Source organism: Mesocricetus auratus, unplaced genomic scaffold (assembly GCF_017639785.1).
Source record: "Mesocricetus auratus isolate SY011 unplaced genomic scaffold, BCM_Maur_2.0 Super-Scaffold_100003, whole genome shotgun sequence".
In the NCBI taxonomy this organism is placed as follows: Eukaryota; Metazoa; Chordata; class Mammalia; order Rodentia; family Cricetidae; genus Mesocricetus; species Mesocricetus auratus.
Genome location: NW_024429188.1, coordinates 97,038,991 through 97,051,199, shown reverse-complemented (window position 1 = coordinate 97,051,199; position 12,209 = coordinate 97,038,991). Strand labels below are relative to the sequence as shown.

The 12,209-nt window shown below is 39.4% G+C and overlaps 1 protein-coding gene across 12 annotated transcripts in view; it reads left to right on the top strand.

Annotated features, from left to right (window-relative positions):
* Nucleotides 1-12,209, top strand: part of Smarca1 (SWI/SNF related, matrix associated, actin dependent regulator of chromatin, subfamily a, member 1) — an 87,905-nt gene that overhangs the window by 9,787 nt on the left and 65,909 nt on the right. For 9 of the 12 annotated variants that reach the window (XM_013118267.3, XM_040744570.1, XM_005076838.4 and 6 more), the window contains exon 1: nucleotides 7,720-8,049. In XM_013118267.3, coding sequence (XP_012973721.1) covers nucleotides 7,876-8,049 — 174 coding nt within the window. In that variant the 5' untranslated portion in view covers nucleotides 7,720-7,875. Of the gene's footprint in view, nucleotides 1-7,086; nucleotides 7,243-7,719; nucleotides 8,050-12,209 lie in introns of those variants that run through there. The other 3 variants (XM_005076840.4, XM_005076839.4, XM_021231045.2) reach the window with 2 other exon arrangements.

The following is a 12,209-nucleotide window of genomic DNA, read 5'->3' as shown; positions in this document are numbered from 1 at the left end:
ACCCAGCTAAGCTTCTGCTTTGTGAAAGACTGCCCAAAGACTTTTTGCTCCTAGAAAGCAACTGAAAAAAGAGGCTCTTGCTAATGTGAGTCAAAGAGGCCAGGGTCCATTCTAAGATGTCAGCCAAACTTGGTAGAGTTGCTCATCTGAGGCTGATTTTAGAGCGGTGGAGGATTCAAGAGTAGTGGGCTCATGGATTCTTCCTCCTCAGGTTTCAAGGGCCATTGGGACTAGACTGTGTATAGCGGGATAGTTCCTGTGTTAAGACTCTGAGAGTGCAGGTGACCATTGTGTGAAGGCGTTAAAGTGAAGCCTGGGTTGCAGTAGAGACTCCAAGATTACAGAGATGCCAGAATCATAGGATATCTGCCAATGATAGCAATATACAGGGAGTGAGGAAAACCCAAGAGAGAGATGTAGGAGGGCTGGAGCCATCTAAGCTGTTCTGACAATGGATATGAGGCTACTGGATTTGCTGTTTGCCCTGATGGGTTTTGGTTTTGTTTTGGCTCAGAATTTCTTTACTATGCTCCCCCTTTTCTCTTTTGTAATGGTAATGTGTATTCTGTACCATCATATGTTGTGTGTAGTTTGAATAGAAATGGCTCCCATAGGCTCATAGAGTTGAATGCTTGGTCACCAGGGATTGGCACTATTAGGAGGGTGGCCTTGCTGGAGTAAGTGTGGCCTCTAGTTGGAGCAAGTGTGTAACTAGGGAACTAGGGATGTGCTTGAGGTTTCAAATGCTCAAACCAGGCCCAGTCTCTCCCTCTCTGTCTCTCTTTCTCATCTGCTGATCTAGATGTAGAACTCTCAGCTACCTCTCCAGCACCATATCTACCTGCCTGCTACCATGCTTTCCGCCATGATGACAATGAACTTAAATTCTGAACTGTAAGCCACCACAATTAAATGTTTTCCTTTCTAAGAGTTACCATGGTCATAGTGTTTCTTCATAGCAATAGAACAATTGCTAAGACACATTGGAAGTATGTAATTTGCTTTTGGGGATTTTATATGGTGTTACAATTAAGAGATTGCCTTTAGTCTCAGAAGTGATTTTGGACTTTTAAATAGTGTTTAGACTAAGAAAGACTACAGGTACTTTTAAAGTTGGACTAAGTACATTTTACGTTATGATATAGCCATAAATCTATGGGTACCTATGAGTGGAATGTGATAGTTTGAATGAGAAATGTCCCACATAGGCTCAGGTATTTAAACGTTTGGTTCACAGTTGGTAGCACTGCTTGGGATGGTTTAGGAGGCATGGCCTTGCCTGAGAAAGTGTGTCACTACGGGGGATACGTTTTTGGTATTTGTATTCTCATAGCATTTCTAATTTACTTCCTTGAGTCTAAAGATATGAGCTCCCAGCTACCAAGTCTGGAACTTGCTGTCATGCCTCCCCACCATGATGGACTCCTTTCACTCTAGAACTATATGCCAAATTAAAACTCTTCCTTCTAAAAGTGACCTTGGTCATTATATTTTACCCCAACAACAGAAAAAGTAACTGATACATACTGTAAAGGAGCCTTGAAAATGTTATATACATGGCTCTTTCTCTTTGCTGCTGCTAGGCTCTGAGTTTGGATTCTGTGTCCCAGAAGTTGTAATTCCCAGGTGCTGTGTGCTTTTTTTTTCAAGAGAAAAGAGAATGAATACATCATCTGTGGAGTGGATGCATTTGAGGATATGAATGTGAATATTCCCTGGGACAAATGACATGACCTGGATAAATACTCAAAAGACTGTAGGGGCATGATGCCAGAGAGAAATCCATAGCATACTGTATATAAGGGATGCAGTACCAGATCTGAAGTGATCTTCAAACAAACAAGAATCATACTGGTGGATGGATGAAGATATTCCAAATCATAGTGTCCCACATGTCTAGAAAGTAAATGGCCAGCATTAAAAAGGTACCATGAAATCTGAGACAAATGGTTGTGGTAACTTGTCAATACAGATATCAATGCATCAACCAAGGAGAGCATTCATTCAAGGTGAAGATTTGAACTCAAATTGTATCTCACTGTGTTATAAGTAGTAGAAACTAGAGATGATGTCTACATACTTGAACAATGTTTTGTTTGTTATATGTGTGACATCTGGTAAAACTGGACACCTAGGTAAAGATAGAAGAAGGGAAATGGGAGAAACAGGAAAAGCCAACCTAGAAGTCCAAAGGTACGTGTGGAGGGCGAAGGACCCAATGTAGCAGTTTGTTAGTTTTTGGACTGAGCACTCCTATATACTTTTCAAAAAGTGAATCATTCCATTATAGTATTCGATATGTAAATTGTATTGTCATACACAAAGTATGTTCTTTAAAAAAACATGAATTAGATGTATTTCCTGCCTTCAGGTAGGTGTCAGTCTAAGTCGGGAAGTGCCTTGATTCTCTTTTGCCTAATTTACTGCCTTTCTTTGGAACTTGCCTTTAGAAAAGTGCAATTGCATTAAATTGTTGACCTTTAAAAAGATAATAGACTCAATTAACTTGGCAACTGTTTAGGGCTGATTTCCAGCCAGGTTTTTTTTTAATATCCTTGCCTCAGTCTGAAGTTTGAAGTGTTACCTTGAGTTTTGTCTTTTTGTTAATTAGCATTGACTGCATTTTATACACCAAGACCATCTATTCATTTATTTTACAAATATTTCTTCATCTATTATTATGGTGAATCTTTATTAACCACTTTAAGTTATGTGTTATCCTAACAGTTTCACAGATGCAAATGTGAAGGCAGAAAGTTTGAATAACTAGGTAGAATTTTAAGTTCAAGCTTTTGGACTACAGTGACAACCAAAGCCAGCCACTATTCTGCCAGTAATAATTTTTACCATGCATGATATTATACCTTTAATAAACTCAATTTAGCGTCTTTCATGTTTTAGGGCATTGTGGATGGATTGAATTTCAGGATTACAAAGCACCTGAAAATTTTGATATGTCTTTTCCTTGGCCTATGTTTTACATGATAATTTCTACAAGTAGAGAAATATTTTTACACATACCACTTAAAGCAGTTCCTCACCCAAGCTCACATAATTGTAACCAGTATAATATTTTCTATTGCTTCTGCTACTTTATACACCATGGCCACATTCCTTCTTTAGGATAAAATGCTATTGTTTTTCTCATTATTATCCCAGGCAGGCCCTAATCTCTACAACTTCTAGCCTCACCATTCTGTGTGATTATTGGTGTATGCTGTTTTCCTTTCCAGTTTTTGACTCATTCTACTAGCTCATACTTGTTTTGATTTTCATCCTTTACCATTTTCTTTAGTCCTTATGTAAAGAAGCAACTTCATCAAGGAAAACAGATATACTAGAAAATAAAAAAAAACTAGATATAATAGAAAAACTGTCTCCCATAATCTGACCACATTGCTGCAACTACTGGTAACATTTGGAGCAGGATTTTCACCATTTACATACATTTTCTTTGATTTTCAACTGTATATTAAGAGCGTATTTGTTTGTAAACACACACCTATTTACCTAATCATTACTTCTTTAAAATTTATTATTTATTTATTTTTATTTTATGAATGTTTTGCCTGTAAGTTTGTGCACCGTATGAATGCAGTGTGCATGGAGGCCAGAAGAGGGCATCAGATCCCTTAGAATTGTAATTATTGATGGTTGTGAACCCCCATGTGGGTTCTTTGAGTTGAACTGGATCCTCTGAACAGCTGCCAGTGCTCTTAACCGCTTATTCATCTCTCCAGGCTACACATAATCATTCTTTTTTATATATTTTATTTTTAAATTTAAATTTAAATTAGAAACAAGGTTGCTTCACATGCCAATTCCAGGTCCCTCTCCCTTTCCCTCCCCTCCTCCTGCGCCCTCCCACCAACCCCCCCAAATATCCCCTCATTTCCCCAGGGAGGGTGAGGCCCTTCTTGGGGGTGTCCATAGTCTGTCATTTCATCCAGGGCAGGGCCTAGACCCTCCCCCAAGAGTTCAGAGTGAGAGTGCATCTCTCATTGTTGGATGGGAGTCCAAAGTCCATTTGTATACCTGGGATAAATTCTGATCTACTACTCAAGGCTCAATAGATTACCTAGGCCTCCTCACTGACACCCACATTCAGGGGGTCTTGATCAACACATAATCATTCTTAATGTTTGTTTCCCAATCCCTTCTTGAATATCTATGTTGTTTCCCTTAGGGTTTCCCCTCTGAGCAGTAACTGTCCAAAGAATCATTACTGTTTGGGTAATTTAGAGGAAACACCAGGGAGATAGGTTACAGAAATAATTTTTCAATAATTTTCTCAATATAACTTACAGTATTATGGAGGAAGCCCAGTGAAGAACAGGGAACTTGATAAAGATGAAATGGGAAAAATGAGATGTTGAATGAGTTTGGAATTTGAATCTGGCTTATGACACTAGCTATGGAATCTTAGATGAATTGTTTAACCTCCTTAAATTTCCATTTTCTCATCTGTAAAACAGATGTGCTGATTTTTATTTGATGAAATTATTAGGAGCATAAGCAATATTGGATAGCAAGAATGTAGCATACCAAAGACCCAGGAAACACTGCAGAAGAAGAAACAAAGGATTGAAAAGGCAGGGGAGATGTGCAGCAGAAAGATGTCTTTAGGACATGTCACAGCCATTGCACTGAAGCTGTGGCTACATTCATGAGTCCTGTACAAGACTGAGCCCATTAACCTTTCATCATGAATGAAAGATGGGTCTACAAGGTCCCGTCAGTCCACAAGGGACTATTGGCTGTTAAAAGTTGTCGGGGTAGAGGTGTTATTTTCTTTAGTGAGGTAAGTTACTGGTGAATCACCCTTGCTTCAGTAAATAAACTCTTACCCATGCATGGGTAAATTTCTAATTCAGTCAGTGGGTCACACAAAGGAAGATGGGAAAGTAAAAAGTGATTTGCTGAGAGGAAGGGTTTCAGCAGGAGGAGGGATAGCAAATCGGAGAAGGGAGGTGAACGAGACTCAAATTCATTATATAAATGTACGAACTGCCAAACAATAAAAAACAAATTTACAAAAATAATTGCTGCAGAAAAACTTAAATACGTTAAATACTAAAAGAAAGTATAGTATTAGGTGATTAAGAAGTATCTCTATTCAATATGACCAATAGCTTTTCCTTAACACTGTCAGCACTAAGGACATATGGCTTAAAAAATGCCACCACCACAAATTCAAAAAAGACCGAGAAAGATCGTTAGTTCAGTCTGGTATCATAGTTGCAACCAGAATTCTGTGTACTAGCTTCTAAAGATAATGATATGGTTTGAAGCCATCATGTGGGTCCCATGACACATTTCAGATACAGGATAAGAGAAGGGACACAAAGCCCTTGAAGTGGCTTTGAGGAATTTAGTGAATCAATTGAATACCACATGTGGATGTGCATTCTGGTAGTTATGAGACAAGTCTCACTCTGTCTAAGCAACAACTGCAAAACTTCTATGATGTTCACATCTGCCAATACACATTTAACAAGGAGGTGAAATTAATTTTGAGATTCCTACATTCACATGGCTTCCATTCTTTATAAACATTCACCTTGTTCTCCAACTCCAATGGAGTAGCTCAATGAAAGACTATTTCACAAGACAAGTTCATATTGGGGTGGAGTAGAAGCAGATAGAGCAGGGTGTTGACAATCGTAAGTGAGGGGACTTGAACAAAGTCTGCAGATCATGAATTCTAGGCAGATTCACAAATAAGAGGGTACATGCTCTGTAAATACCAGCTGTTGCCATAAACCAAAGGCCAATATTTGCACGAATCCTGTGGCAAATTCTATTGACTAAGCACTGACCTTTCCAGCCAGATTCTCATACTTGAATGCACTTTAAGCCACACTGTCTTAAAAAGGAAGAATTGTCTTATACATATATAAAAATTTGCCAAAGTACAAATATTTTCTATCTCCCAACCCTAAATCAATTCCCAAATTCTTCTTTTGGAATCTGGAATGCATATTTACACAGAAAAAGATGTCTTGAGGAAAGTACATTTAATACATGGTATACCAGAAACATTGTATCATAGCAATAAGGAATATGATACCTTAAAAGCAGGGATACAGCAAAAGACAACAAATATTTCTTGGTCCTGTCTACTCTTTCTGCCAGCTGCAGTTAACAAAAAGGGAAATTCTATTTTCTCTCAGTAGCAGTTTGATTAAAAAAAAAGAAAGATCCTCTATTTCCTTTCTTTGGTAGGTATGTGTATGTAGCCTACTTTTTCCTTTCAGGTCTTCTGTAATTTGTCGACCAAAGGACCTTATTGATTGATTGAGGAGATTGGACAGACAGTGGGGAAGGGATAAGAATTTGCATTCCTTAATGTATCTATATTTTAATAGAAAATTCATATTTTAATGGACAATTAGTTGACTTAATTCCCTTCTCCTCCTCCTTCTTCAATAGAATCTGATGCTTCAGGATATATATATATATATATATATATATATATATATATATATAGTCACAGAGAAACACACACATACAGACAGAGAGAAAGAGAGCAGAGAAACAAGACCTAGTTTAGGGACACAATCTCACATCCACATCCATTCACACTAAGGCATGAGTGACCAGGAAGAGATAATATTTGGGCTCACCTGACTGCTATGGTACTATTTGCACAAATCACACTTTATTTTAGATGGGTTATTTAGGAAGGTATGCTGATAGAAGCTAACCATGTGACAGCTGCTTTGGAAAGCAATTGCTTCATTTTGTAAACAGTATGCTTTGTGACTGTTTGCTATAATGTTTCTTACATGTTTTGTTGTCTGTCATCTCTAATAACTGAACTTTAAAGGCTAGGGGGTCAATCTTCCCATTGTTGGTAAATAGTGAGGGGACATAGAAGCGAAAATTTATAGTTGTGTTTATGCACACTTGCACCTTTTACAAAATCCATTCAGTGATCATTGATTAATAACAAGGGTATGAACAGGACAGAAGCAAAAAATCATAGCTGTTTAATTCAATGACCACTATAAGGTAACCTATCACAAGTTGCCCTAGGTTTTGTGAAAGACTTTGACATTGTTCCCTTTGAATTTTAAAATTCAGGGGTGCAGTCAAAAGAAGGACTCGTGAATATTGGCCATCTGAGAAAACCAGAGTGGAAAGCAGAACACATATTCATAAAATCTGAGTCAGGTACTGCCTTCTAAGGGATCTGTGCCATCAAGTGATTCAAACTCTTTTTCAGCAGAGTTTCTGAAGGTGAGTGTATACTAGCAATCTAATCCGTTCAGAAACCTGCAAAAGGGCAGTCCCCAGAGGGGTTCTGAGCTTTCCAAAGAAAAACTGTATACCGAGAAAGACCTTCTACAGTGCAGTCATAAGCAGAGTTCTTTGTGCAAGAAGGGAGAACACCCCGAGGCACAGAGGTACAGAATAGGTAGAGCAGATCGAGGGAACGAGAATTTCTTCTGCACATATCTGTGAGGGGAACCCAGGCTCACTGTTGGGGGCATATGGAGAAGTAGAATTTTTAAGGGGCCATGAGCTGTGTGGGCTTCATCCTCCACCCCTGAGTACACCCCACATTCAGGCAACAGTTGGTCGTGTGGGACCAGCCCGGGCTCTGGGTGGGGAGGGGGAGTCTCGCGATTGGTGAGGGGGGGTGGAGGGGGGAGGGTGATGGGGGGAGGCCATGACGTAGGGTGGGTGGACGGAAGTGGGGCAGGGTTGAGGGTTATTTAAAGAAGGTGGGGGGCGAGCGAAGGGGTTGGAAGCTAGTATTCCCTACCCCTGCTCTATCCAGCTCTTTCCAGTGCAGCCACTGCTGCCGCCCAGGAGCCTGCCTCCCTTCTCCCCTTCCTCATCCCCTCTCATCTTTCCCGCTCCAACGCCATGGAGCCGGACACGGCCACAGAGGCAGCCACCGTGGCAGCCTCGGATGCCAGAGCCACAATCGTGGTCATAGAGGATGAGCAGCCCGGGCCGTCCACCTTTAAGGAGGAGGGAGCCGCTGCCGCGGCCACCGAAGCCACCTTGGCCACTGAGAAGGGCGAGAAGAAGAAGGAGGTAAATAGGAAAGGGGTGTGTGCGCGCGCTCTGTGTGTGCTGGTCACATCCTGTGCCTGGCCCCTCATAGGGGCCCAAACCCTGACCTTTTGGCGCCGACAGGTACAGGGATCACTGCAGAGATGGGGGCAGCAGGGCGGCAGAACCATCTAGTATTCTCTCCCCTCCCCCTTTCCTGCCGGTCGCCTGCTGGGCGGGGGCGGGGCAGGCTGAGGGCGCGGCTGGGTGGTGGGGTGTCCCGGTCCCGAGCCCCAAGTCTCTCCTAGCCCCGGGCCTCTCCACCTTCCCGGAACTGGGGGAACGGTATGGGGGATGGGGTTGTGCAGGAAAAAGCCTCCGCCTCTCCCTTTCCTTGCTTGTTCTCCTACCCCCCTCTTCCCATCGGCCTCTGCCTAGGAAATCTGGGCCCTTCAGTCCTACCATCCGTGAAGGGGGTTTGACTGGGGCTTAATTTTGTAATTTAAATTTCAAGGTGCTGGTGGTAGGGGGAGCAGGACTGGGAAAGGGGAAGAATGGTTGGAAGATAATGTTTGCTTTGATTGGCAGTGTCTGCCTTTGGGATTACAGAAATAAAAAAAAAATAATCCTCCTTGTTCCTTTGATCCCCACCTCATGGTGAGGAGGGGGTCTCCTGTCAAGAAAACAATCTCTCAGCGGTTTACCTTACAATCCTCACACCGAGGAACCATGCTTGCTGTCTTAGGAAAATGTCCAATCTTTGCACCCTCACCCTCTCATGCTCCGCCCCTGATGTTATAGTATTTTGCTCCAGACCACCCAGATGACCCCCCCCCCCCCACATCTGGACTCTGGCCTTCCAGCCTTTCACTCCCCTTGCCTACCGGGGCACCATTCACTCCTGGACAAAAGCAATATTTTTTTTGTAAATGTTGTATAGTCCTAGCCTGCAGGATGAAGTACTACTGATACATGAGAAGGAGAAACTGTCACACCTAATCCAGACAAATCCAGGAAGTAGGTATTATCTCACATGAATATGGAAGTAAAACTGTATGTTTTGAAAACTGATGTTAACGGATAGGATAGGGTATAAGAAGTTTTCATGTCTAATAAAATTGAGGAACAGATCGTTTACAGGTGGATGCTTTTTCCATTTATGACACACATGATGGTTAAAAAATGGTGGGTAATTGAAATTACGCTTTAGAGATCTCAAGTGGGTTTGTATGAATCATTATACAATGCTATATGACTAAATGGACAACTTTTGGAGAAAATTAACACCTTTTACCTTGAATTAGAAAAGTGATGCTAAATCCAGCAGTTACTCAAATCACATAGTTTACTGTTACAAAGTTGACTAAACAGAAGACAACTGTAGTGCTAAGTGAAAACCCTGGAAAACACTGGATATAAGATATAATACTTGGATCAGTAAGACAGCATTGGTGATTACAGCTGGGCCAAATACCAAGTATCAATATGAACTGGTTGAGAAATTCAGAAATGTGTCTAGTGCCTTTTACTCCCTGGACTGGGCAAATATAAGTGCTAAATTCTTCCTTCCCTCCTCCTCCTTCCTTTTTGGAAAGGTAGTCAATTTTTAATTTTGAAATTGTATAAATTTTTGGATTTCCATTGTGAAAAGACTGAGGATCAATAAAAATATATTTAATAAATATGCCTTGTATTGCTCTATGTTCTTGAACTCTATACACTGCTCTGGTGGGACCTCATTTGTCCACTCAGGATAGAAGCTGCATATTCTGGGTCTCCAAAGTTTCCTATTTTGGTCAATATATATTTTTTAAATTTTCAATTGTCCTTAAAAGCTTAGTTTGGGATGCGATAGGAGAAAGGGTTAAGAACACTTGATACACAATCTTGAGGACTAGAATTGGGGTTCCACCAACCAGGTAGCATACTAGCCTTCACACAACCGAAGACCTCATTTTGAGGGTGACAGATCTAGGAGGACTGATTGCTGGGGCTTGGTGGCTATAAGCCTAGTGGAAAAAAGGTAGTCCTTGGTTGAGGGAGAGATATTGCCTTGAAGGAATAAGTAGAAAGCAATAGAGGAGGAACCTTGGTACTCTTTTCTGTTCCCCACGCTCGATGCATAGAACTTTTACACTCACATGTGCATACACCCAAACAAATGTATAGAAACACACATATATAAACCCTTTAAAGTGCTAAGTATATTTTGAACTACCTTGAACATGTAAGAAGTACATATTTATTCTTTCCTCATAGTCATTGGTTAGTATACTTTGACAATGATACAAATCCAGTTGACATTAAGTAGATTGCTTCCCCTCAACTAAATAACCATTTCTCAGAATTTTTTTTAGTAATAATAGCTTCTAATTATTTTTTAAAATTATTTCTGCTTCTGATAATTTTTGTCTCCTCAAGAGTAGGGTATTTACTTTCACTTTTTAATGACCTCATCTACTTTCATCAGAAAGAATTTATCTCCCATACAGTGCATAGGTATAACAAAGGCATATGATCATTTACATCATCTGTAAAATACAAAAATAATGGTGATGCTCAACCCCCATGGAAAATGATTTCAGTTAAGGAGTTCTGCCATTTCTTCCTGGTGTCCTGGATATACCTTGTTTTAGTAGTCTTTACTATGTCATTTGGTATTGTTTCCATTCCCTTGGGTGTGCAAAGCTGAACTATCAAATGAGATAGAATTGGACAGAGCTATTTATTAATGAACTGATTGTGACAGCTCACATGGTGCATTTTTTCTTATCTTATGGTTCTTGAAAAATTAAAAAAATGTTGTGGACAGTAGTGTCAATGAAGTGATTACCCATATCTCTTAATAGTATTTATTGTTCAAGATGAGGGATTCAGTTAATGTGTGATTAGATTTTTAAGCACATAATTAATGAATAAAATGTTTTTCTGAGATGTTATCTTCTGAAAATGAAGTTTGTTTCCCACATATGTAAATATTACTTCATCATATATATTTGATGAAGTAATTGTTATTGTTTTAAAACTGGAAAACTTCATCTCATTAGCCTTTTAAGATGAAAGTTTGTATTTTTAAAAATGATTTATTTATTCATCTATTTTATGTATATTTTAATACCTAAGATTTTGTTGCTCTGAAAATGAGACTTGTAGTATATGTGACTTTTTTGGTTGTTTTTGTTTTTTTGAAACAGGGTCTCTCTACATAACTCTGGCTGTCCTGGAACTCATTCTGTAGAGAAGGCTGGCCTTGAAATCATAGAGATCCACCTGCCTCTGCCTCCTCAGTGCTGGGACTAAAGGCGTATGCCATGACTCCTGGCATATGTGACATAATGAAAGCATGATCTTCAGTTTCCATCCCAACCCATACATAATTATATTAACGACATCTCATATAGTTTATCGCTATACATGAGATTCTGTAAATCAACACAGTTGTTATGTGATCAGGGCTCCAAATAGGACTCCAATCAAGATCACGTTCCATAATCTTTCTTTGAACTTCCTCAAAATAAAACTTTAAGCAAATGTTGGAAGACACTCATGAATTATTGGACACATTTTGTTTTCTTGTTTAATGTCACATTCTGGTGCTGAATTATTATGGAAGACTTCAAAGACAGGTTGACAAATCTGTAATAAAACTGACCTCATTTCTTTTGTTTTCACAAAAAAAGTTTTGTGGTTTAATTTCTGCAAAGTGTGTGTTCAAATTCAGATATTTTTGGTATTGATCTTAATGAATGGATTCTTTTTTGTTATTTTATCTCTTGATTTGTCCCAGAGAAGGGTATTTATTCTGTTTTTACATAAGACACTGACCTTGTATTGACAGGTTATTGCTAATTGATGTTAGTGTTCACTAAATTACAGCTTTAAAAATATCAACAGTTAATAGTGAATAGCTCTGATGAATCACTTGTGTAAAATGTTTTGTAACACGAATAAAATAGTTTTCTTTCTAGAGGAAATAAAGTGACCAGTTTGAAGCCGTAATATTGGATTATTTTAAGTGTATGAGCTCATGTCACGTTGTATAAAAATGTACATGCTTTAATTAGTCTAGGACAACAAATTTCAAAAGTGTTGTTTCAGGAACAGAAGCCAGAGTCTTTTATTCTGAAAGTCTGGCTGGTTTCCAGTACATAAAGAAGTGTTTGGGAGGGTTATTATTTACATTTCTTGAATTCTTTGGTTTG